This window comes from Bufo gargarizans, chromosome 3 (genome assembly GCF_014858855.1).
Source record: "Bufo gargarizans isolate SCDJY-AF-19 chromosome 3, ASM1485885v1, whole genome shotgun sequence".
Lineage (NCBI taxonomy): Eukaryota > Metazoa > Chordata > Amphibia > Anura > Bufonidae > Bufo > Bufo gargarizans.
The window spans coordinates 52,823,534-52,849,157 of NC_058082.1; the positions used below are offsets into that span (position 1 = coordinate 52,823,534).

The 25,624-nt window shown below is 43.5% G+C and overlaps 1 protein-coding gene across 1 annotated transcript in view; it reads left to right on the top strand.

Annotated features, from left to right (window-relative positions):
• The window catches only part of LOC122931363 (guanylate cyclase soluble subunit beta-2-like), a 51,501-nt gene that overhangs the window by 17,913 nt on the left and 7,964 nt on the right, over positions 1 to 25,624 (top strand). Inside the window, 7 exon segments of the mRNA XM_044285429.1 lie at positions 2,201 to 2,258; positions 4,387 to 4,486; positions 5,666 to 5,882; positions 10,258 to 10,578; positions 13,268 to 13,416; positions 16,525 to 16,671; positions 16,826 to 16,980. Of these exon segments, the coding sequence (XP_044141364.1) occupies positions 2,201 to 2,258; positions 4,387 to 4,486; positions 5,666 to 5,882; positions 10,258 to 10,578; positions 13,268 to 13,416; positions 16,525 to 16,671; positions 16,826 to 16,980 (1,147 nt within the window).

Sequence of the window (25,624 nt, forward strand, 5' to 3'; positions counted from 1 at the left end):
TCACTGATATACTTTTGTTATCAGAACCATTGATTATTAGTACAACAGCTGAGTGCTGTATTTAGGCAAGAGGAATAATTAATCCCACTGGGTATGTGTGCGAGATTACATAGATCAATAACAGGTGACCATTGTACAAATTAGACCATTAGGGGTTGACATCATATTACATATCCGGCATTATATTTTGCAATGGTGCAAACTTTTAACTTCTCAATATGCAAGTCACTATAATAATCCTAATACATACACAGAAAGCAGGATGTTCAGAGAAAATCCAACTGAATTGTGAATGCAGCTCTGGAATAATACAGGTTACAGCAGAACATACCCAACAGGGAGCTGATCACAAACTCACCTCTTAAATCCTCAGCCGCCCTAATGGTCCTCTGCCGGTCTCTATATACAGTTAGGTCCATATATATTTGGACACTGACACACTTTTTTTTTAAATTCTCTGTTTACTAAAACATATTCAAGTTATATAATGGACATGGACATAAAGTCCAGACTTTTAGGTTTCATCCACATTAAAATTGGATGAAGAGTTTAGGAGTTTCAGCTCCTTTAACTGTGGCACCCCATTTTTAAAGGGACCAAAAGTAATTGGACAATTGACTCAAAGGCTGTCTAGTGGGCAGGTGTGGGCAATTCCTTCATTATTTCATTCTCAATTAAGCACATAAAAGGCCTGGAGTTGAAGTGTGGTGCTTGCATTTTGAAGATTTTGCTGAAAAGTAAACATGTGGTCAAAGTAGCTGTCCATGCATGTGAAACAAGCCATCCTTCATCTGCGAAAACAGAAAAAAAAAACATCTGAGAAATTGCTACACTATTAGGAGTGGCAAAATCTACAGTTTGGTACATCCTGAGAAAGAAAGAAAGCACTAGTGACCTCAACAATGCAAAAAACGCCCACAGAAGACAACAGTGGTGGATGATCGCAGAATAATTACCATGGTGAAGAGAAGCCCCTTCACAACAGCCAACCAAGTGAACAACACGCTCCAGGATATAGGCGTATCAACATCCAAATCTACCATAAAGAGAAGACTGCATGAAAGTAAATACAGAGGGTTCACCGTGCAAGCCACTCATAAGCCTCAAGAATAAGAAGGATACATTGGACTTTGCTAAAAAAAAACATCTTCAAAAATCAGCACACTTCTGGAAGAACATTCTTTGGACAGATGAAACCAAGATCAACCTCTACCAGAATGATGGAAAGAAAAAAGTATGGCGAAGGCACGGTACAGCTCATGATCCAAGCATACCACATCATCTGTAAAGCACGGCAGAGGCAGTGTGGTGGCTTGGGCATGCATGGCTGCCAGTGGCACTGGGTCCTTAGTGTTTATTGATGATGTGACACAGGACAGAAGCAACTGGATGAATTCTGGGGTTTTCAGAGACATACTGTATGCTCTAATCCAGCCAAACTAACCCTTTTTATAATATAGATGGACAATGACCCAAAACATAAAGCCAAAGCAACCCAGGAGTTTATTAAAGCAAAGAAGTTGAATATTCTTGAATGGCCAAGTCAGTCACCGGATCTGAACCCAATAGAGCATTTCATTTGTTAAAGACTAAACTTCAGAGAGAAAGACCCACAAACAAACAGCAACTGAAAACCGCTGCAGTAAAGGCCGGCAGAGCATTAAAAAGGAGGAAACACAGCGTCTGGTGATGTCCATGAGTTCAAGACTTCAGGCAGTCATTGCCAACGGGTTTTCAACCAAGTATTAGAAATTAGCATTTTATTTACAATTATTTAATTTGTCCAATTACATTTGAACCCCTGAAATGAAGGGATTAAGTTTAAAAATACTTTAGTTCCTCACATTTTTATGCAATCATTGTGTTCAACGCACTGAATTAAAGCTGAAAGTCTGAACTTCAACTGCATCAGAATTGTTTTGTTCAAAATCCACTGGGGTAATCTACAGAACAAAAATTTGAAAAATGTTGTCTCTGTCCAAATATATATGGACCTAACTGTACCTTGCTGAAGCAATGGCCGCAGCGGTCATGTCAGTGTGTACAACACGTTGGAGCAATCACATGGCTGTACGGCATCGCTTCAGCAAGGAAAACCATCAGGGGAACAGTGGAAGACACTATTATTATGTTTGCAGCTTCCAGATCTAATACATCTCTTTTTGTTGAAAAAAAAAAAAACAGGCTCAGAATCACAAAGATGTAAAGAAGTCTCACTGGGACATCATCAGGAACATTGTCAGGTTTGGAAAAAGTGAGTGAGCAGTTATAACATGACATTGGTGGTCAGTGTTTGGCTGGATGGAGGGCAGGCAGTGGAAAGCTTTTGAACATTGTTAGCTGGTGGCAGCAGCTTGTTCTACCTGTTGAAAAACTTATACTGAGCTACTTCGACCCATTCACTGGTCTTCAGGTCCCCATCCTGTAAACTTCTAGACGGACAGGGTCACGTGCAACACTAGAGAGAATGACTGGCCTCAGCGGTGATTTGTCTCCATGTGTCGGCAGGCAAACAATTGTCAGGTCATGACATCTTTTATGCAAAAATGATCATTTCTTGGCAGTCCATCATAATGTACAGTGTACGAGAGGAAGGTGTAATACCCTAGAGTGGTATTACCATTCCTACACCCTGCTACTGTCTCTAATGGGCTAACCATAATGTGTCATTATTTCAGGTTCTCTTACACTGTGCATTAATTATTCTGCTATGTAACTATTTGTTGTATTGCATGTTATATGCCTGGTTCACCAGCAGGTGGCAACGGATATGGCAAAAAGATCTTTAGAAAGAATGGAACTTACCATTCCATTCTCCCCCTTTTGGGCACAAGTGGGCCAGTCCCATTTTGTACCAAGGGAGGGGCTGCAGGAATGTTTAGTCATTCTGAGTTCTAGTCTAGCGTTGGAAGAAGACAAGTCAAGATGTAGCAGTGAGGGGAAGCTTCCCCCTCCTGCTGCAAGAGTCTCTCCAGGGAAGCAGCTTATAGAGCACCATAACTCCTTACAGATTAAGAGACAGAGTATTCCGAGGGGGTCAACAGCTAAAGGCACCCCACTCCAAAAGGTACCAGAAGTCCAGCTACTAGACCAAAGCAGAGTTTAGCACAGCAGAGAAGGATAAAGCAGAATATTCCTGTTTGCCTGCCAGTTTATGCCAAAACCTGCTGGAGCAAAGAGAAAGATCACTTCTTGTACTGATGCAAGTTTATAAAGTAACTGATGCAAGTTGATTAAGTAAAGCTGTTGAACTTTATTGTTGTTATTGTTGACTTATTCTCCACCTCCACCATTACTTTCCCCTTTATTACGGTATCCAGGTAGGAGCACTGTGACACACACAGAGACTATGGAGGCCACACCACACCACTCGGAATTACTATAAACATGGGACACGATTGTCTCTGGGGGGAGGGGGGCGTTGCAAGGGCAATAAGAGCAATTGCATTAACAATTAAATGAAAGGTTAATTGAAAGTAATAATGAGCATATCATTACTAGAGAATCTGCCAGTATAAAATGAGGGTAGCTAGATATAGGACTAGGGCATTTAACTGAAACTTTGCTCCATGTAAAGGGGCCACGGCTTTAAAAGAGGGCATCACTGAAGGGGCATAACTGTAGAGGGTGGAGTTATAGCAGCCATGGCGAGGCTTTGGTACTTGAGGAAGTCTGAAGGCCTGACTGATACCTAAGAAGACATGTTAAGTGGTGGGGTCCTGTTATGGTTGTTGCATTGGGCCCTAGAAGCTTCACATTTCACCTCTGGCCTCATGTATAACAACTAACAAAGACAAAAAGTGAAGATATTACCCTAAGGCCAGTTTTAGATGGCTGTGTGCCAGCCTCATCTCCTGGACGAGCTGTGGTCTACTGTCCTGTATCCACCACATCACATATGTTTAATGCAGTAGACCGGAAGTCGGGTATGAACTCACAGCACCATAAATCACTATTATAATGGAAGTTTGGGTCAGAAGAGTCATGGTCAGTCCATGAAATGTGGCTGTCACATGGACTCAGTGTTGGACTGGCACACCAGAGTAGCAGAGGATCCTCTGGTGGACCCAGTCTCTGAAGCCATAGTGGGGGCCAAAGGTCCAGTAGGAAAATAGCATTTGGAGCTAATCCCTTCCCATTAGGGTATATTTCGTTGATTCAAAACCTATTAGACTTTATTGATGGTATGGGAATGAGCCCCAAGAATAATTTCCTCTGGTGGGCCCAAGTAACCCCTGTTCGACTGCATGGACTGTTTTTCCTGAACCACACACGTCTGTCTAAAACCGGCATTAGAATCGGATTACAATTTTCTATCTCTTGCAAACAAATGTGATTGTGACTGTGATTACACAGAGTCTATATCATATTATATCTTCCAGGAAGTTTGCTAAATACCTTCCAGCCAGTTTATCCCAGCAGACTGTGGATGGATGAGAAGGTTTTCTGCAACGAGTTCCCCTTCCATATTGTGTTTGACAAACAAGTAAGGAAGCTGCGGATATGTGTGCTAACATTGCAGGAAATGCAGTTCTTCAGGAGAAGCAATCTGAACATTAAGTCACATCTGAGATCTGCATCCATTTTGTCTTCTTTACGTGATTGCCCTTTTTTTTTTTAAGGAACAGAATATCGTAGTCTACCACGCTTTTGTATCCTCCCAAAAAAATTATACTTTATTCAAACTAAAATTGGATGCAAATGGCCGACTATCCATTTAACAGGTCCATGTCTTAGCAATAGGAGTCCCAGCAGTTGCAATTGGGCCTCCAAGCCAGGGGGGTCCGCAGGCCCCCACATCACCCTCAATCATGTTTGCCTCTGTACTGGGCCAACCAGTCTGCTCCTGTCATACAGTTCTGGTTCTAGTGGTTGGCAGCTGGTGGTTCCAGTACCATCAGACAACATAAGTGTGGTTAGGGGTGCTTGTGAACCCCCCGGGCTTAGGGGACCAGTTGCAATGGCAACTAATGTGACCCCCCATAGCTAAGCCACTGTTTTCTGTAGTATGATTATTAACAAGAAATCCATAAAAAACTTTGCCCACATTTTTCTCACCTTCCTCCAGTTTTTAAAACCTCCAGAAAACTTTACATAACTCATTTTATTAGGCTACTTCACACTTGCGTTCGGGGTTCCGCTTGTGAGTTCCGTTTGAAGGCCCCAATGCATTCTGAGGGGATGCGGATCCGCTCAGAATGCATCAGTATGGCTCAGTTTGGCCTCCGCTCCGCTCAGCAGGCGGACATCCGAACGCTGCTTGCAGCGTTTTCGTGTCCGCCTGGCCATGCGGAGCCAAACGGATCCGTTCAGACTTACAATGTAAGTCAATGGTGACGGATCCGTTTGAAGTTCACACAATATGGTGCAATTTCAAACGGATCCGTCCCCCATTGCCTTTCAATGTAAAGTCTGGACGGATCCGTGGACTTAGATTTTTTTCTGAAATATAATTCAGACGGATCCGTTCTGAACGGATACCATTGTTTGCATTATAGGAGCGGATCCGTCTGTGCAGATACCAGACGGATCCGCTCCGAACGCAAGTGTGAAAGTAGCCTTACCGACCAGTTTTAAGTCAATTGACCCATAAACTATGATTATTATACTGAATTGTGTAGAATGACAGCTATTTCTATATCTTTCTCTGTTCTCCATTGTCCAGTTGAAAGTAAGACAGGCCGGAGTGAACATACAGAAATATGTCCCTGGAATCCAAACTATCGACATCAGATTAGATGAATATTTCACTATCATCCATCCTCAAGTCACATTTACCATTGCAAACATTCAGATGTTCACTAATAGTCAGTTTGTGCTGAAGACAAAGCGAGAAATGATGCCAGAATACTGGAAGAAGCAGCCCATGCTGAAGCTTCGAGGTAATATGTGATGACTACATAAATAGGCATACACAGGTTTTTATTCTAATTCATATACAGTCATGGCCAAAAGTTTTGAGAATTACATAAATATTGGAAATTGGAAAAGTTGCTGCTTAAGTTTTTATAATAGCAATTTGCATATACTCCAGAATGTTATGAAGAGTGATCAGATGAATTGCATAGTCCTTCTTTGCCATGAAAATTAACTTAATCCCAAAAAAACCTTTCCACTGCATTTCATTGCTGTCATTAAAGGACCTGCTGAGATCATTTCAGTAATCGTCTTGTTAACTCAGGTGAGAATGTTGACGAGCTGGAGATCATTATGTCAGGCTGATTGGGTTTAAATGGCAGACTTGACCTGTTAAAAGGAGGGTGATGCTTGAAATCATTGTTCTTCCATTGTTAACCATGGTGACCTGCAAAGAAACGAGTGCAGCCATCATTGCGTTGCATAAAAATGGCTTCACAGGCAAGGATATTGTGGCCACTAAGATTGCACCTCAATCAACAATTTATAGGATCATTAAGAACTTCAAGGAAAGAGGTTCAATTCTTGTTAAGAAGGCTTCAGGGCGTCCAAGAAAGTCCAGCAAGCGCCAGGATCGTCTCCTAAAGAGGATTCAGCTGCGGGATCGGAGTGCTACCAGTGCAGAGCTTGCTCAGGAATGGCAGCAGGCAGGTGTGAGCGCATCTGCATGCACAGTGAGGCGAAGACTTTTGGAAGATGGCCTGGTGTCAAGAAGGGCAGCACAGAAGCCACTTCTCTCCAAAAAAAACATCAGGGACAGATTGATCTTCTGCAGAAAATATGGTGAAATGACTGCTGAGGACTGGGGCAAAGCCATATTCTCTGATGAAGCCTCTTTCCGATTGTTTGGGGCTTCAGGAAAAAGGCTTGTCCGGAGAAGAAAAGGTGAGCGCTACCATCAGTCCTGTGTCATGCCAACAGTAAAGCATCCTGAGACCATTCATGTGTGGGGTTGCTTCTCATCCAAGGGAGTGGGCTCACTCACAATTTTGCCCCAAAACACAGCCATGAATAAAGAATGGTACCAAAACACCCTCCAACAGCAACTTCTTCCAACAATCCAACAACAGTTTGGTGAAGCACAATGCATTTTCCAGCATGATGGAACACCGTGCCATAAGGCAAAAGTGATAACTAAGTCGCTCGGGGACCAAAACGTTGAAATTTTGGGTCCATGGCCTGGAAACTCCCCAGATCTTAATCCCATTGAGAACTTGTGGTCAATCCTCAAGAGGCGGGTGGACAAACAAAAACCCACTAATTCCGACAAACTCCAAGAAGTGATTATGAAAGAATGGGTTGCTATCAGTCAGGAATTGGCCCAGAAGTTGATTGAGAGCATGCCCAGTCGAATTGCAGAGGTCCTGAAAAAGAAGGGCCAACACTACAAATACTGACTATTTGCATAAATGTAATGTAATTGTCGATAAAAGCCTTTGAAACGTATGAAGTGCGTGTAATTATATTTCACTACATCACAGAAACAACTGAAACAAAGATCTAAAAGCAGTTTAGCAGCAAACTTTGTGAACTAATATTTGTGTCATTCTAATCATGGCATGTTCCATTGCCTGCTGTATGATCCAGGTTTGTGTGTAGTCTCCCTCCCATTAGTCCTCTTGTAGAACTCCATGTTTGTAGGTTAGATTTTGTAACAGCATACTTTCCAACAGTCCCGATTTTTTAGGGAAAAACCCTGGCCAGAAGTGGGTATTTTCGGCTTGTTTTGCATAATTCCTATAGGCAGAGCTTAACCCCTTAAGTACCAGGCCCATTTTCATTTTTTTCTCTCCCCATTTTCCAATACCCATAACTTTTTTTAATTTTCTGTTCATAGCTTATTTTTTGCAGGATAAGTTGTATTTATAATTTAATTTACCATTTAATTTACTATTTCTGTTACAGGAAAATAATTCTTTGTGGGGTTAAAATGAAAAAAATTAATAAAAAAACACAATTCCGCCAAGGTTTTGACATCAGCCTTCACTGTGCACTAATAATAACGTGACGTCTTTATTCTGCGGCTCAATACGAATATGGCCATATCAAACTCGTATAGTGTTTTTTTGTGTTACTAAAAAATGTAAACCTTTGAAAAAGTCAAAAAAAAATTTGCATCGCCATATTTGGACAGCGATAACTTTCCTATATTTCCATCCACAGAGCTTGTTTTTTGAAGGACGAACTGTAGTAATTGTGGTATTTTTGTGAAACAAATGATTTTCTGTTCACTGTTATTCCATTTTTCATGGGGGAAGAGGTGACAAAAAAACAAATCATGTGTTTTTCATTTTTTTTCGTTATGGTGTTCACTGCACAGGAAGTTCTTTTCAAAGATTTCAATAGTTAAGCCCTTTTTGGGACATGGCAATATCTGATATGTTTGTTTTTTATTGTTTATATATTTTTATATGTAAAATTGGGAAAGGGGGCGGATTTACACTTTTAATATATATTTTTTTAACTTAACTTTTAGCCCCCTTAGGGGGCTAGAACCTGGGATCTTTTGATTCCTTGTCCCATTCACCCTAATAGAGATTCCATTAGGGTGAATGGGATTTTAATATGCTCCCTGCTTAGCAGGGAGCTTACCATGGCAGGCTTTTGAATGTTTAGAAGCATCCAGACTGCCATGGTAACCAATCGGAGCTCAGAAATTTCACTGTGGAGACTCTGATTGGAAGGCAGAGCGAGCTGCAGGCCTCTGCCTTACTTCACAGATGCCTTGTTTGGTGTTGATCATGGCACCTAAGGGGTTAAATGACGTGGATTTGCTGTGATTGCCATTCCCCATCATTGCGGCCAGGTGTCTGCTGGCTAATATACAGCCAGCAACTGCCGCGTATGGAGCGGGCTCACCGCAGCAGCCCACTCCATACACTCCCTCAACTACCGTGACGTACCGGTATGCCATGGTGGCTGAAAGGGTTAACGGGGTTATGCCACTAATAACACTTATTCCCTATCACTGCTATAAGCACTGTACTCCTCAGTATAAGCAAGTCCAATTCACACTATGCTGTATATTCACAACAATGCTTCTGCACTTGGAGTTCCACTCCACTGCACACAATACAATCTGTCCAACATACAAAAACATTTGCAACTTTGAGCCATATAGTAAATGTTGTAGATGAGTAGAGATAATACAACTCACTCGTCATCTGGTACAGTCAGGCATGTGATTCAGCCAGCTCCCTCAGGTTCTCCAGATCCAGTTGTTTCATACCTTTTTCTTTATATACACTTTTTTCAGTGTATATAAAGTTGTAAAAATAGTTCACAGAGATACGAATCCTCATCTTGAGCAATGTCTGGGGGACACGCCCCTTACTCATGCAAAAGGGAGCATGTCCCCCGAAACATGGGCATGTCTCTCATATCGTTCTGGTGGAATTTTGGGCCACTTTTTTTATAATGTTGCTTCAGTTCATTGAGGTTTGTGGGCATTCCTTTATGCACAAGCTCTCTTATGGTCCTGCACCAGCATTTCAATTGGTTTGAGGTTTGGACTTTGACTGGGCCATTGCCCAATATTGACTCTTTTCCTTTTCAGTTATTGTACTGTAGATTTGCTGCTGTGCTTGGGATCACTGTCCTGTTGCATGACCCAGTTTCAGGCCACGCTTTAGTTGTTAGATAGATGGCCTCATATTTGACTCTACAATACTTTGGTGTACAGAGGAGATCATAGTCAACTCAATGACGGCAACGTGCTTAGGTCCTGTAGCTGCAAACAAAGCCCAAATTATCACCCCTCCACTACTGTGCTTGACAGCTGGTATGAGGTGTTTGTGCTCCTATGCTGTGTTTGGTTTTCTCCACATGTGGCACTGTCCATTATGGCCAAACATCTCCACTTTGGTTTTGTGTGTCTAAAGACAAGCCCTGCTGCCATGTTCTTTTAAGATAGAAGAGAGTTTCTCCTGGCAACCCTTCCAAACAAACCATACCATAATTGTACTGTCTTTTTCTAATTGTACTGTCACAAATGTGAACATGCTAACCGAGACCTGTAAAGTCTTAGATCTAGCTATTGGGTTTCTTGCAATTTCTCTGAGCATTGCATGGTCTGAATTTGGTGGGCTGTCCACTGCTGGAAAGATTGTCAACTGTCTTGAATGCTTTCCACTTGTGAATAATCTTCCTCATTGTAGAATGATGGACTTCAAATGGTTTGGAAATGGCGAAAAATGCCTTATAACCCTTCCCATATTGATGGGTAGCAACAAGTAGCTTTTCTAAAATCATTACTGCTGTAGTTCCCAGTTTCACAGTTATCTTGAATCCTGTGGTTATATTTTATTTATGCATCGTTATCTACGAAAGATTTCTTCACAGGATATATGATATGGATGGATTCCATACAATGCATGATCTACATGTGTTCTCCAAAGCTGCGGAGTCTACAGGAACTAGAAGACAGGAACATGCATATTTCTGATATTGCCAAACACGATGTAACGAGAGACCTGATTCTTTTGAACCATCAAAGACTGGCTGAGATGGAGTTGTCCAACCAGCTGGAGCGGAAGAAGGAAGAGCTGCGCATATTGTCTAAAAACCTGGAGATTGAGAAGAAAAAAACCGAGATGTTGTTGTATTCTATGCTTCCTCAGCACGTGGCCAATCAGTTAAAGGAAGGCAAAAAAGTTCAAGCAGGTACCATATTTTTCTTGATGGGGCAATCACATTCCCTGAATGTCTTAGACGTCATGCAAACAAGTGTGTGAATTCTGGGCTGTAACAAAGTAGGCAACATGGGACCATATTATAGCCTCCATAGTTAGGTTCAAGGTTCTGTATTACATACTTTTTCCCTAGAAATATTTAAATCAGTGCTCCTAGAGGAGTGTTTTGTCCATTCTGATGGAGCAGTGATTTATTTTTAATGCAGACTCCCCATAAAAGGAAATTTCTGTGTACCACCATAATTTTATATATTCTTGTAAAATTGCGGACGAGTTTTTGGACTTTTACAAAGGAACAGAAATGAATCCACAAGTAGCACTTTGCTGTCACACAACAGCTTACTGCATCCTCTCCAAAGGAGGGCACAGTCCCTTAAACATTATAGACACATACAGGCCAAACCGGCCACAATAGGAACTTGCAGATAACTTATGTATACTGCTCACAGTGCACCTCTTTGCTGTGGGGATGCTATTCAACTCGCAGCGTAATGGCTGTAACCTGGTGTTGTGGTCTGTCAGCTGATTTCTCTCTACAACCTCCTTCCCTTATTTGCACAGATCGGCTAACACAGGATGTCACTGCACCAAACTTGAACAGTAGCTCACGCTGCTCACCAAATGGTGAGAATTCCACTTTTTATTAATTATGGTCTCTAAGGCTTCCTTCCCATTTGCAGTACAGCTCCTCGGCAGGCTATTCCGGCACATAATGCCAGGAATTGGCTGGACAAAAACGACTGCGTGCAGCATTTTTTTCCGGTCAAATCCTGGCATATTTGCTAGGTATCGGCTGGATCTCTGTCGGACCCCATTATAGTTAATCGAGCTGGCAGGCATTCCGGTAACATCCTGCAATGGCGGATCCAGAGAACTCCAGCAGGTTGTTCTTTGCTGGAACAGCCTGATGGAATGCTGTGCCACAAATGTGAAACTAGCCTATACAGAACCCAGCGAGTCTCCCAAGTGTCCTTCAATGAAGACCCTCCCAAAGCACGATGGGCAGGGCCCAGCTACTGAACGAGCTAACTCCCAAAGAGACAGACACCAATCCAACACACGATTCGGCAGTACAAAAGCACTTACATTCCCTTGAAAGGACTGTCCACCTCTTAGTTTTATACATGGCCTCACTGAAATGCATTATCACTGTGATGTAGATCATTTATAAGACCTTAGAAATATTGGAAATTGAGATTGATGCATGAGCGCACACCTGCAGCAATTCCCCCCCCCCCCCCCCAAAAAAAAGGGCAACACGTAGTGTAATGATGAGGAAGCAGCGCTTGCACAGAGTGCCACCTCTTATTCAAACAGTTCAGGATTGGTCATCAAAATCTGATCGGTGGGGGTCCAACACCTATCACCCATGCTGATCAGATATGGAGGACCTATCCTGAGGACAGGTCATCAATATAAAACCCCTGAACAACCCCCAATCATTCAATTGGGAACTAATTATAACCCTCAATGTCATTTGTCTAGACTATTTTTGAATACTGTCATAATATCTAAGATTAGTACCTCTTTCATAGTTTGACTACCCTAAATTTAAAGAACCCTTTACTACATTGATGTATGAAACCCCTTTCCTACTCATGTGACAAATGTGCCCCGGTCCTTTCTACAGTCCTTAGAATGAAGAATCAACGTGCTGGTTCTTTATATTGACCACACTTACATTCATGCATATGAACAAAATCAACTATCAATAAGTCTGATTTTTTTTAGGCCTCTGACTGTAAGCCAGACCTTCCAAAGTCATGTGCCTTTGAACCCTCTCCTGCTCTTCCACTTCCTTTATACAATGTGGAGTGAATTCCTTATTCAAAACTAGTGATTTACAAAGCAGAAATATTATTGGAATCGTAGGTGTAACTTTCTTATTATATACCCTTAGGACTCATGCACATGCACGTTGTTTTGGATCCGAAGCAGAGCCACATTTTATGCGGCTCAGATGCTGACCCATTCACTTCAATGGGGCTGCAAAAGATGCAGACAGCACTCAGTGTGCTGTCCACATCCGTTGTGTGGCCCCACAGACAAAATAGAACATGTGCTATTCTTGTCTGTTTTGCGGACAAGAATAGGTATTTCTTTTATGGGCACCCATTGTGTTCCGCAAATTGCGGAACGCACACGGGCGGCATCTGTGTTTTGAAGATCCACAATTTGCAGACCACAAAACACGGAACAGTCATGTGCATGAGACCTTACTCATATAGTCTTACCTACTTTTGCAGCTGCTGCTTGACATTAAGTACTAATGCTTAGCTTACTTGTAACTTGAATAAACAGGTAGTTCCTTTACTCAGTTATCCACAGTTCTATTCCATTTAATGTATATGCGGTAATATTATACTTAGGGGTCATGCCCACAAACTTCCCATGTTCGTTCATTTGTTTTTTTGCGGTCCATATGCAGAACCATTCACTTCAATGGGTCCGGAAAAAAAACTGAAATGATGCTGTGTGCATTTTGTTTCCGGAAAAAAACTAGAACATGTCCTATTCTTATATTGTTAAAATGGATCCGCAAAAAAACTGATGCACTACGGATGTCATCCGTATTTTGTACACTGCAAGATACATACGGTTGTGTGCATGAGCCCTTATCATGTAAACCACTTTCTCACAGTTTGGGTCTTTCCTTACAGGAGAGTTTGAGACGTGCACAATACTGTTCAGTGATGTAGTGACATTCACCAACATCTGTTCTGCTTGTGAGCCCATCCAAATAGTGAACATGCTTAATGCAATGTATCTGAGATTTGATCACCTGACAAGTGTGCATGATGTGTACAAGGTAAGAGTCGGCGTAATTCTTCAGCGCTAATCAATAAGTGCAGCAGATGTACAGTTGTATGGAGCTGTAATCCAGCTTCCATAGAGGTGCATGGCCTTCACTGTACCCCTATACTAGAGATCAGTGAATCAACTCTAAACAAATTAGATTTATCATGAATTTCACAAAAATCTTCTTCCAAATAAATCTAAAGTTTTAGCAATTCGCTTCAGATGAATTGCTCAAAATTGTGCCAGCCATTTTACAGTTAAAATTCAGCACACTAGAGAGGGAAACAGCGCAGGGAAGATGGAGGATCACAATGATCCCTGGCCGGCGGGCTTGTCCACAATGCTTTGCAGTCAGCCTGACAACTAATCAGGAAGGAGGATATTGGCTGGTCTATCATGTTGTATGCTAGCGCTGAAGCAAAGAGGCCATTCTGAGCTCAGTCACTGATCTGATCGGACGTGTCTGCCCAATCTGTGATGGCAATAAGACCCACAAGCCAGCCATTTTAGGGTATTGCAGGGACTAAGTAGGGATTGTGAAGAAGATATATTTATATAGGTAGATTGAATTACTAGATAAAACTAGAAAGGTTTTATTATTTGGCACAAGATAGGGGCAGTTAGTGTACTGTGCATCTGTAGCCAGGGTTGGCGCTGTTTATAACTATTTGTGGTAGGAGCTAATCGAGGAACAGAGTAGGCCTATGTACTGCCCTGAACTAACTGGCTGGAGTGTGCCCGGTGCCAGTGACGAGGTAAGGCCTAGATAAGTGGGCCACCCAGGAGGAGTGAAAGAAAAAGGGGATGGGAGGGAGGGGCAAAGAACGGGCGCCCTCCTGCTTGTACCAGGGGGTTTAAGTAGGGTAAGTCGCTCCACCCACAATTACAGGCTGCACGCAGCCTTAACTATTTGTGGTAGGAGCTAATCGAGGAACAGAGTAGGCATGCCTATGTACTTCTCTGAACCAACTGGCTGGAGTGTGCCCGGTGCCAGTGACGAGGTAAGGCCTAGATAAGTGGGCAAGAGAACCGGCCCGGAGTAGGGTGGAATGTATTCTTGGAGCATCATGGAACCCATAAAGCCCAAAGAACGAAAGGCTCTGACAATCTCAACTCGCGGATTGGGAATGTACCTGGGGTAGCAGGATGACCGCTAATGACCCACCTTGCGGATGACGTGTGCCGGTACCTGATGACTGGATGCTGTGGAAGCGGACCCTACGTGAGAGGAGTGCCCTACGTGAGAGGAGTGCCCTACGTGAGAGGAGTGCCCGGATACCGTGCTAGGGTTGAACCCCACCCCTGCCGCCAGGGTGCAGATATTGGAGACAACTGGGCCGAAGAAGGGGGGCCTACAGTTAATCGGGAGCAACGGGTCGTCTAACGCGGGAAACTGGAGTGAGGCCAGAAGCTCTTGGAGTGCCTAGACGGAACACAAACAGTTGGCCGTAGGGAAGAACTCTACCTCGGTGGGAGGACCAGCCTGATTGGACTTGGTGGCTGGGATGGACAGTATGAAGTGGACCGTATGCCAGGCGAGATGTCGCCTGAGCAGGGTCACTCGTTTGACCGTGCCGTAGGTGAACTCCCCGGGTCTAAGCACCCATGGAACCCTAGGTACATGGCTGCTTTGGTGATGATGCTTGCTGAGTGCCCAAAAGGGTGACAGTCTAGGGCTACGGACAATCTGCGGAAAAGCTCGCCTGACACTGGTTGTCTACGCACCTGGACCGCTGCGCTAACCCTGAGGGTGGCTTTGATGGCCTGATACGAAAAATTGATTTGGCAGAGGGGTCGCTGAGCATCCGATGGTGTTGAATGCTGGCCAAATACAGCTTGATGGTGTTAAATGACAGGAGGCGGTGCGTGTGGCAATGGGCTATAAAGCCATGAAACGTGACCTCGTCCACCTCCCCCCGAGGATCGGTGTTTTTTTTTTGTTTTTTTTTTGGGGGAGACTGAGGGGCCAGGAAGTGAAAGACCTGCCCTGGGCATGATCGTAAATGTACAGTTGAGGAACCCTAACAGGGACTGGAGCTCCCACTTGGACAGGACCCTGGAAGAAGCCGCAGATGAATGGCAGCCTGGATCTTAGCCAGCTTGGCGGCCGCCACGGGGGCCTCAAGCCTGGCGAAAAGCAAAGAAGTACAAGCAGGAGGGCGCAAAGAACGGGCGCCCTCCTGCTTGTACCAGGGGGTTTAAGTAGGGCAAGTCGCTCCACCCACAATTACAGGCTGCACGCAGCCTTAACTATATGTGTTGCACTATAGAAGAGATCTTTTTATTTATTTTTCATTTTTATTTTTTAAGTACAGGAGCCACTTTTTGTCCAAAAACCTGTTGCGTAGCTTCTACAGTTTAATGCATCAGATTACTGTCAATTTTGGTTACGCCCAGGGGAAGTTCTATAGTGGGTTTTTTTTCACCAAAAACCTGTTTACATTTTTCTAGCTTATAAATGTACAAAGAACTGAACTGAAAGAACTAAGCATAATTTAGTGCATTAACAACAATATACTCTATATTTTGGTCACACCCAGGGCATGTGCTATTAAGCCTGTGTTTTTTCCCCCCAAAAAATAGTTGTAACTGTTCTACACTTTATACAAATGTGGAAAGCATATTTTAGCGTGTCAACAGCAGTTTATATTTTGGTCACAGCCAGAAAACGTCCTATTGAACCTGCATGTTTTTTTCCAAAACTTTTGAAAAAATAAAAGGAGATGAGAGAAAAATATGAGTCTTAGGAGACCTCAGATTGTCATACACAAATCTTTAGGCCAATTGGAGCACCTCTGATTCGGGTATAATAGATTCCAACCCCAATCTAATTTTCTAATTGATTTGTTCGCTCAGTTATACAGTGCATCTTTTTTTTGTGGCAGACTGTGAAACCTCATGTCATACTGCATTGCATGCCAGAGGTACAGAGGCATTCACCCCAAAAAGCATTGCTGCTGGGGGAGAAAGCTTTGAACATACAGGACCCAACTGAGCCTGTAGGTCAGCACACAGTGGTTGCATGGCTATGCACTAATAAGCCCTCTGTGCACAGCGGTATAGGGATGAGGCCTGTCTCATATACAGAAAGTCTTGAATTATTATTTCCTTCTCCTAGGTAGAGACCATTGGTGATGCTTACATGGTAGTTGGAGGAGTACCAGTTCCTATGGAAACCCATGCACAAAGAGTGGCTAACTTTGCTTTGGGCATGAGAATGGCAGCAAAAGAAGTAATCAACCCTACATCTGGAGACTCTATTCAGGTAATTGCAAGCGGCCAAATGACCCTGTACAGGTAACTCCAGCTCAACCCCCATAGTCAACATATATTACAAAGTTTCTCATATTCACCTGTACTATTGATTTATGCAAAGTTGTGTGAAAGTTAGTGTCCCTTTTAAATATCCATTATTTTAGATCAGAGTTGGGATTCACACTGGACCGGTGTTAGCTGGAGTTGTTGGGGAGAAGATGCCAAGATACTGCTTGTTTGGAGACACTGTCAATACAGCTTCCAGGATGGAAAGTCATGGGGTTCCAGATAAAATTCACCTGAGTCCAACAAGCTTCAAGTAAGAATAATGAAGTGATCAAGCAATGAGAAATAACTTAAGGCTACTTTCACACTTGCATTTTTCTTTTCTGGCATAGAGTTCCGTCACAGGGGCTCTATACCGGAAAACAAATGATCAGCTTTATCCCCTTGCATTCTGAATGGAGGGAAATCCGTTCAGGATGCATCACGATGTCTTTAGTTCAGTCTTTTTGACTGATCAGGAAAAAGATAAAACCGAAGCATGCTGCGGTTTTATCTCTGGCCAAATAAACTGAAGACATGCCTGAATGCTGGATCTGGCATTTTTTTCCCATAGGAATGCATTCAAAATACTGGAATGCCGGAAACGTCCTTCCGCAGACCGAAAAACTGGTGAAATAAATAAATGCCAGATCCGTTTTTCCGGATGACACCGGAAAGACGGATCCGGCATTTCAATGCATTTTTCTGACTGATCAGGATCCTGATCAGTCTTACAAATGCCATCAAGTTGGCACACGTGCTTGCTGGATCACTCTGCCACAAGTGTGAAAGTAGCCTAATTTCAATAAATATGTGCTTTCTGTGGCAAAAATTTTCAATTATTGGCTAAATTATCTAAAATGGTAGATTAAATTTCAGATTGTTGGTCAATAATTAGTCTCATATGAAAAATGTATGGCAGATAAGTTAGGCTACTTTCACACTAGCGTTTTTGCTGTATCCGGCAGGGTTCAGCAAAAACGCTTCCGTTACTGATAATACAACCGTCTGCATCCGTTATGAACGAATCCGATTGTATTACCTTTAACATAGCCAAGACGGATCCGTCATGAACTTCATTGAAAGTCAAAGGGGGACTGATCAGTTTTATATTGTGACAGATTGTGTCAGAGAAAACTGATCCGTCCCCATTGACTTGCATTGTGGGTCATGACGGATCCGTTTTGCACCGCATCCTAGGACGGAATGCAAACCGCAGCATGCTGCGGTTTTCTGTCCGGTATGAGAACGTAAGGGAATGCATTTTGGAGCGCTCCGTTCTGTTCAGTTACATTTTGTCTCTATTGACAATGAATGGGGACAAAACAGAAGCGGGTTTTTTTCCAGTATTGAGACCCTATGACGGATCTCAATACCGGAAAATAGTAACACTAGTGTGAAAGTAACCTTAGTCAAAATTATTATTTTCTGTTGACATTAATTTCACATTTACAACTAGCTTTCCTGCAGCAAAAGACTTTAAAGGGGTTTCCCAGTTTCAGAATGAATATTTTTTATTCGCCCAGAAAACTCAAACACTGCATTTTTCTCCAATATACTGGCTTGTTAATGTCAGGGCTTTTCTTCCACTTTTTTTTTTCAGCTTCACTGCATCCTGGCACTCAGGATGTTTAAATTCAACTTCCTGTTAAGATCTCTAAGCAATCCCAGTGTGCTTTCCTTTGGAATGTTTCACAGGGCTAGCTCCTCCTAGCTAACATGGAGAAGGAAGGTATAGGAACATGACTACTGAAGAGAGAACAGCATGGCAAAACAACCCCCTGAGAAACATTACAGCATGCTGGGTTTGATTAGAAAAACAGCAGGAAACTAATGAAAACAGGAAGTTCTGCATGTAAACATCTTGCCAGGATGCAATGAGAAAAAAGGGAGGAAAACCCCGACATGAAAAACTGGTATATGAGACAAAAAAAAGCAGTGATTGGTGTACGCTGGGTAGATAAAATAAATTTCATTAGAAAAGTAGAGAATCCCTTTAAAGTCCTTGCTTAAAGGGAATGTGTAATCAGAAAATGACCTATTGTTTAAATCATGTTTTTATGTTAACCACCTCCGGACCGCCTAACGCACATGTGCGTTCCGGAGGTGGCAGCGCTGCGCACAGTCACGCATATACGCGTCATCTCGCGAGACGCGAGATGACGCGAGTATGCGCCCGCGCGTGCGCAGTTCGCGCCGGCATTTCGTTCAGGACCATTTCGTCAGCAACCTGCCAGCCAATGATCGTGGCTGGCAGGTTGCTGATTTTTAAAAAAGCCAATCACAGAGCCATATAGCAGATCATATTTAGTAAATATGATCTGTTATATGGCTGCCTGCTCCTCTGCTGGTTCTTTTCGTCGGTTGGATCCAGCAGAGGAGCAGGCTTCACAGTGAGTACACCAAACACTACACTATAGCCCCTGATCACCCCCCTGAACCCCAATTAACCCTTTGATCACCCCTTTGATCACCCCTGTCAATCACAAGTGAAAAGAAAAAAGTGATCAGTGCAAACTGTCACTTTTTTTTTTCACTGGTATTGACCGTTAGGTTTCAGTATAGTTTAGGTCCCTTGGTTAGGTAGTTAGCGATCAGTTAGCGCCCAGCCCACCGCACCGCAGTCCGTTATTCGCTGATTAGCGTATCGCTAATCAGCATTTGTACTTTTATAGTATCTGGAAGTGATCAAAACTGATCACGGTCAGATCTATAATAGTACTAGTGTCACTTTAGTTCGCCCTCCACCCAAAACGCAGTGTTTGCCCAATCAGGCCTGATCGGTCGCCCACACGTGCGTTCACCCACACCCGCCCCACCGCAGTGACAAAAAAAAATTTTTTTTTGATCACTGCACATTCACTTTACACGCACTGCGGCGATAAAAAAATCAGTTTTGATATTTTTTATCAACCGCAGCGGCCTCCGGTACTTCGCTAGCCTCCCCTTTGTAAGACAGGCTTGCTTTTTTTTTCTTGGGTAGTCTCAGGGAATACCCCTAAATTTAGTTGCCCACATGTCTAACAGGGGGTATTCCTCTGAAGAGGCCTACAGGCTTCTGACCCAGTCGGATGAGGAGTGGGAACCCTCATCTGATGAATCCAGCGGGTCAGAATACGAACCTGTAGAAAGCAGTGGCTCTCTGACCCAAAGTTCGGACGAGGAGGCTGAGGTCCCTGATACCACCAGGCGTACCCGGCCCCGTGTCGCTAGACCGCAGGTTGCGCAGGATCCGCTTCAAGAGCAGCAGAGTGGGGCTGGTGCTGTCGGATTACGTGGTGAGGCATACACCAGCAGCCCAGCCCTCCCTGGACCTAGTACCAGCACTGCCGTACAACCTGAAGTAGCGAGCACCAGAAGGGCAGTTGAAGCTGGTACGGTGGCACGTGCAGTAGTGACCCCGTCGCAGCCACCGCAAAGACGTGCCCGTAGAGCCCCTAGAATCCCAGAGGTGCTGGCAAACCCTGATTGGCAGTCCCCAACTTCAGCCGCACCTGTAGTTTTCCCTTTCACTGCCCAGTCTGGAGTTCGGGTTGAGACGGCTCAGATCGGTTCGGCCCTGGGATTTTTTGAGCTGTTCTTGACTGCGGAGCTTTTAGACATAGTTGTGGCCGAAACAAACAGGTATGCCACACAATTTATCACCGCTAACCCGGGAAGCTTTTATGCCCAGCCTTTCCGGTGGAAACCAGTCCAAGTTTCCGAACTTAAAACTTTTCTGGGCCTCCTCCTCAACATGGGCCTGACAAAAAAGCATGAATTGCGGTCATATTGGTCCACGAACCCGATTCATCACATGCCCATGTTCTCTGCTGCCATGTCCAGGTCACGTTTTGAGGCCATCCTGCGGTTCCTGCACTTTAGCGACAACACCGCCTCCCGTCCCAGGGGCCACCCTGCTTTTGACCGGCTCCACAAAATTCGGCCCCTCATAGACCATTTCAACCAGAAATTTGCAGATATTTATACCCCAGAGCAAAACATCTGCATAGACGAGTCCCTGATACATTTTACCGGGCGCCTTGGCTTCAAACAATACATCCCAAGCAAGCGCGCCCGGTATGGGGTCAAATTGTATAAGCTCTGTGAAAGGGCCACAGGCTATACCCACAAATTTCGGGTCTATGAGGGAAAAGATCAGACCCTGGAGCTGGTCGGTTGCCCTGACTACCTGGAGAGCAGTGGGAAGACAGTTTGGGACTTGGTGTCACCCTTATTCGGCAAGGGGTACCATCTTTATGTGGACAATTTTTACACAAGTGTGGCCCTCTTTAGGCATTTGTTTCTAGAACGGATTGGCGCCTGTGGTACCGCGCGAACTAGTCGCGCGGGCTTCCCCCAATGGCTCGTTACCACCCGTCTTGCAAGGGGGCAGAGGGCCGCACTGTGTAACGAAGAACTGCTCGCGGTGAAATGGAGAGACAAGCGTGACGTTTACATGCTCTCCTATATTCACGCAGACACGACAATACAAATTGAGCGAGCAACCCGTGTCATTGAAAAGCCCCTCTCAGTCCACGACTATAACCTCCACATGGGAGGGGTCGACTTCAATGACCAGATGTTGTCTCCGTATTTAGTTTCCCGACGCACCAGACGCTGGTATAAGAAGGTGTCTGTATATTTAATTCAATTGGCTCTGTACAATAGTTTTGTTCTCTACAGTAAGGCTGGGAGAACTGGATCCTTCCTCAAATTTCAGGAAGAGATCATCGAGAACCTCCTGTATCCAGGAGGTTCCGTGGCCCCAACCACCAGTGTAGTTAGCCGTCTACACGAGCGACATTTCCCCAATGTCGTTCCTGGTACCTCAACCCAACCGTCACCCCGAAAAAGATGTCGTGTCTGTAGCAGGAGTGGAATAAGGCGTGACACCCGCTATTTCTGTCCTGACTGTCCGGACCACCCTGCCCTATGCTTTGGAGAGTGTTTCCGGAAGTACCACTCACAGGTACACTATTAGCATAGGGATCATCTCACCAGGATAGGCACACAGGGCTATTAGGGCCCATTCACTCACTGCTGCTGCAAACGTCTCCTTTCACATGGGACAAAGTGCATAACGCACTTCGCCACATCTTTGGGCGATTCGCGCTTTGCACATTGTCCCATGGGGAAGGAGAGGTTTGTTCTATAAAGGTAAAAAAACAAAAAAAAAAACAGGTAAGCAAACAGGTTAATGTTTAGTTCCAAAAGTTAAAGTTACATGTTCTGTTCCAAAGTTAATAAAATTATTGCGTTGTGGCCTGGTTTTTTCTTTTTTTTTTTTTACCTTCTAGGTGGACCAACCGATCGACCAGCTGCAGCACCGATGTGCATTCTGACAGAAGCATTGCGCTGCTGTCAGATTACACGCAAGTCGGTGTATGCGGCGCTGCAAGACGGGATTTTCTCCTCTGCAGTGACAGATACGTTTGCCGAGGCATACGAGCTGAGGAGGAGGCGGCGTTCCTATGCTTTGGCAAGCACTTTGTATATATATATATATAAATAAAAAAATCCCGGCAATGATTTATTCATCCACATCGATTGATGTGAATGGAGAAATCTGGTTTGCCAGGGCATACGAGCTAAGTGGGTATGGATGTAGGGCGGAGCTCCTATGTCCTGGCAGACGCCTTTCCCCTTTTTTTTTTGGCAGAGATTTTTTCATCCACATTGATCGATGCGAATGAAGAAATCTGTGCCGTTCATTTTTTTCTTTCAGCCCAGAGGCTGAACGGAAAAAAAAATCTCATTACCTGTATGCTCAATATAAGGAGAATAGCAGAAACTCCTAATGCTGGCCATACATGTAATGATTGCGGAGACCCTCAAATGCCAGGGCAGTACAAACACCCCACAACTGACCCCATTTTGGAAAGAAGACACCCCAAGGTATTTGCTGAGGGGATATTGAGTCCATGAAAGATTTAAATTTTTGTCCTAAGTTAGCGGAAAGTGAGACTTTGTGAGAAAAAAAAAAAAAATCAATTTCCGCTAACTTATGCAAAAAAAAAAAAAATTCTATGAACTTGCCAGGCCCCTCATTGGATACCTTGGGGTGTCTTCTTTCCAAAGTGGGGTCACATGTGGGGTATTTATACTGCCCTGGCTTTTTAGGGGCCCTAAAGCGTGAGAAGAAGTCTGGGATCCAAATGTCTAAAAATGCCCTCCTAAAAGGAATTTGGGCCCCTTTGCGCATCTAGGCTGCAAAAAAGTGTCACACATCTGGTATCGCCGTACTCAGGAGAAGTTGGGGAATGTGTTTCGGGGTGTCATTTTACATATACCCATGCTGGGTGAGAAAAATATCTTGGTCAAATGCCAACTTTGTATAAAAAAATGGGAAAAGTTGTCTTTTGCCAAGATATTTCTCTCACCCAGCATGGGTATATGTAAAATGACACCCCAAAACACATTCCCCAACTTCTCCTGAGTACGGCGATACCAGATGTGTGACACTTTTTTTATGCCAAGGTGGGCAAAGGGGCACATATTCCAAAGTGCACCTTTCGGATTTCACCGGTCATTTTTTACAGATTTTGATTGCAAAGTACTTCTCACACATATGGGCCCCTAAATTGCCAGGGCAGTATAACTACGCCACAAGTGACCCCATTTTGGAAAGAAGACACCCCAAGGTATTCCGTGAGGGGCATGGCGAGTTCCTAGAATTTTTTATTTTTTGTCGCAAGTTAGTGGAATATGAGACTTTGTAAGGAAAAAAGAGAAAAAAAAAAAAATCATCATTTTCCGCTAACTTGTGACAAAAAATAAAAAATTCTAGGAACTCGCCATGCCCCTCACGGAATACCTTGGGGTGTCTTCTTTCCAAAATGGGGTCACTTGTGGCGTAGTTATACTGCCCTGGCAATTTAGGGGCCCAAATGTGTGAGAAGTACCTTGCAATCAAAATGTGTAAAAAATGGCCTGCAAAATCTGAAAGGTGCACTTTGGAATATGTGCCCCTTTGCCCACCTTGGCAGCAAAAAAGTGTGACACATCTGGTATCGCCGTACTCAGGAGAAGTTGGGGAATGTGTTTTGGGGTGTCATTTTACATATACCCATGCTGGATGAGAGAAATATCTTGGCAAAAGACAACTTTTCCCATTTTTTTATACAAAGTTGGCATTTGACCAAGATATTTTTCTCACCCAGCATGGGTATATGTAAAATGACACCCCAAAACACATTCCCCAACTTCTCCTGAGTATGGCGATACCAGATGTGTGACACTTTTTTGCTGCCAAGGTGGGCAAAGGGGCACATATTCCAAAGTGCACCTTTTGGATTTCACCGGTCATTTTTTACACATTTTGATTGCAAAGTTCTTCTCACACATTTGGGCCCCTAAATTGCCAGGGCAGTATAACTACCCGACAAGTGACCCCATTTTGGAAAGAAGACACCCCAAGGTATTCCGTGAGGGGCATGGCGAGTTCCTAGAATTTTTTATTTTTTGTCGCAAGTTAGTGGAATATGAGACTTTGTAAGAAGAAATTAAAAAAATAAAATCATCATCATTTTCCGCTAACTTGTGACAAAAAATAAAAAGTTCTATGAACTCACTATGCCCATCAGCGAATACCTTAGGGTGTCTACTTTCCGAAATGGGGTCATTTGTGGGGGTTTTCTACTGTTTGGGCATTGTAGAACCTCAGGAATCATGACAGGTGCTCAGAAAGTCAGAGCTGTTTCAAAAAGCGGAAATTCACATTTTTGTACCATAGTTTGTAAATGCTATAACTTTTACCCAAACCATTTTTTTTTTGCCCAAACATTTTTTTTTTATCAAAGACATGTAGAACAATAAATTTGGCGAAAAATTTATATATGGATGTCGTTTTTTTTGCAAAATTTTACAGCTGAAAGTGAAAAATGTCATTTTTTTGCAAAAAAATCGTTACATTTTGATTAATAACAAAAAAAGTAAAAATGCCAGCAGCAATGAAATACCACCAAATGAAAGCTCTATTAGTGAGAAGAAAAGGAGGTAAAATTCATTTGTATGGTAAGTTGCATGACCGAGCGATAAACGGTGAAAGTAGTGTAGTGCCGAAGTGTAAAAAGTGCTCTGGTCATGAAGGGGGTTTCACCTAGCGGGGCTGAAGTGGTTAAACATATTCTTTTATAATTTTTGCTTAAATTTTATTTTTTTCCCATGTCACGATCTATATTTTTAAAATGTATTTATAATGTTCATAATCCTGCAATGTTCACACTGGATGCTAGGTCTAATAATAGGTAATGATTTCCTGTTCTGTACAGTTAAGGCTTCTTTCACAATAGCGTTTTGGCTTTCCGTTTCTGAGATCCGTCATGGGCTCACACAAGCGGTCCAAAACGGATCAGTTTTGCCCTAATGCATTCTGAATGGAAAAGGATCCGCTCAGAATGCATCAGTTTGCCTTTGTTCAGTCACCATTCCACTCTGGAGACGGACACCAAAACGCTGCCTGCAGCGTTTTTCTGTCCGCCATGTGGTGCGGAGCAAGACGGATCTGTCCTGACACACAATGTAAGTCAATGGGGACGGATCCGTTTTTTCTGACACAATAGAAAACGGATCTGTCCCCGTATTGACTTACAATGGAGTTCATGACGGATCCGTCTTGGCTATATAAGACATAATACAACCAGATCTGTTCATGACGGATGCATGCGGTTGTATTACTGTAACGGAAGTGTTTTTGCAGATCTATGACGGAACTGCCAAAAAACGCTAGTGTGAAAGTAGCCTAACTTTTCAGTAGCCATTATCATTATTACCACAGGCACGATTACAATGACATGTAACACCTCTATATAGATAAGACTGGATCACCATTCACAATAGGTGATATCACAGGTTTTCAACTCCCTCCTGAACTATGCACAGGTCACAAAGCATGCCTAGAGAGAACTCACCCATATATGTCAATGGGGTCCCCTCCT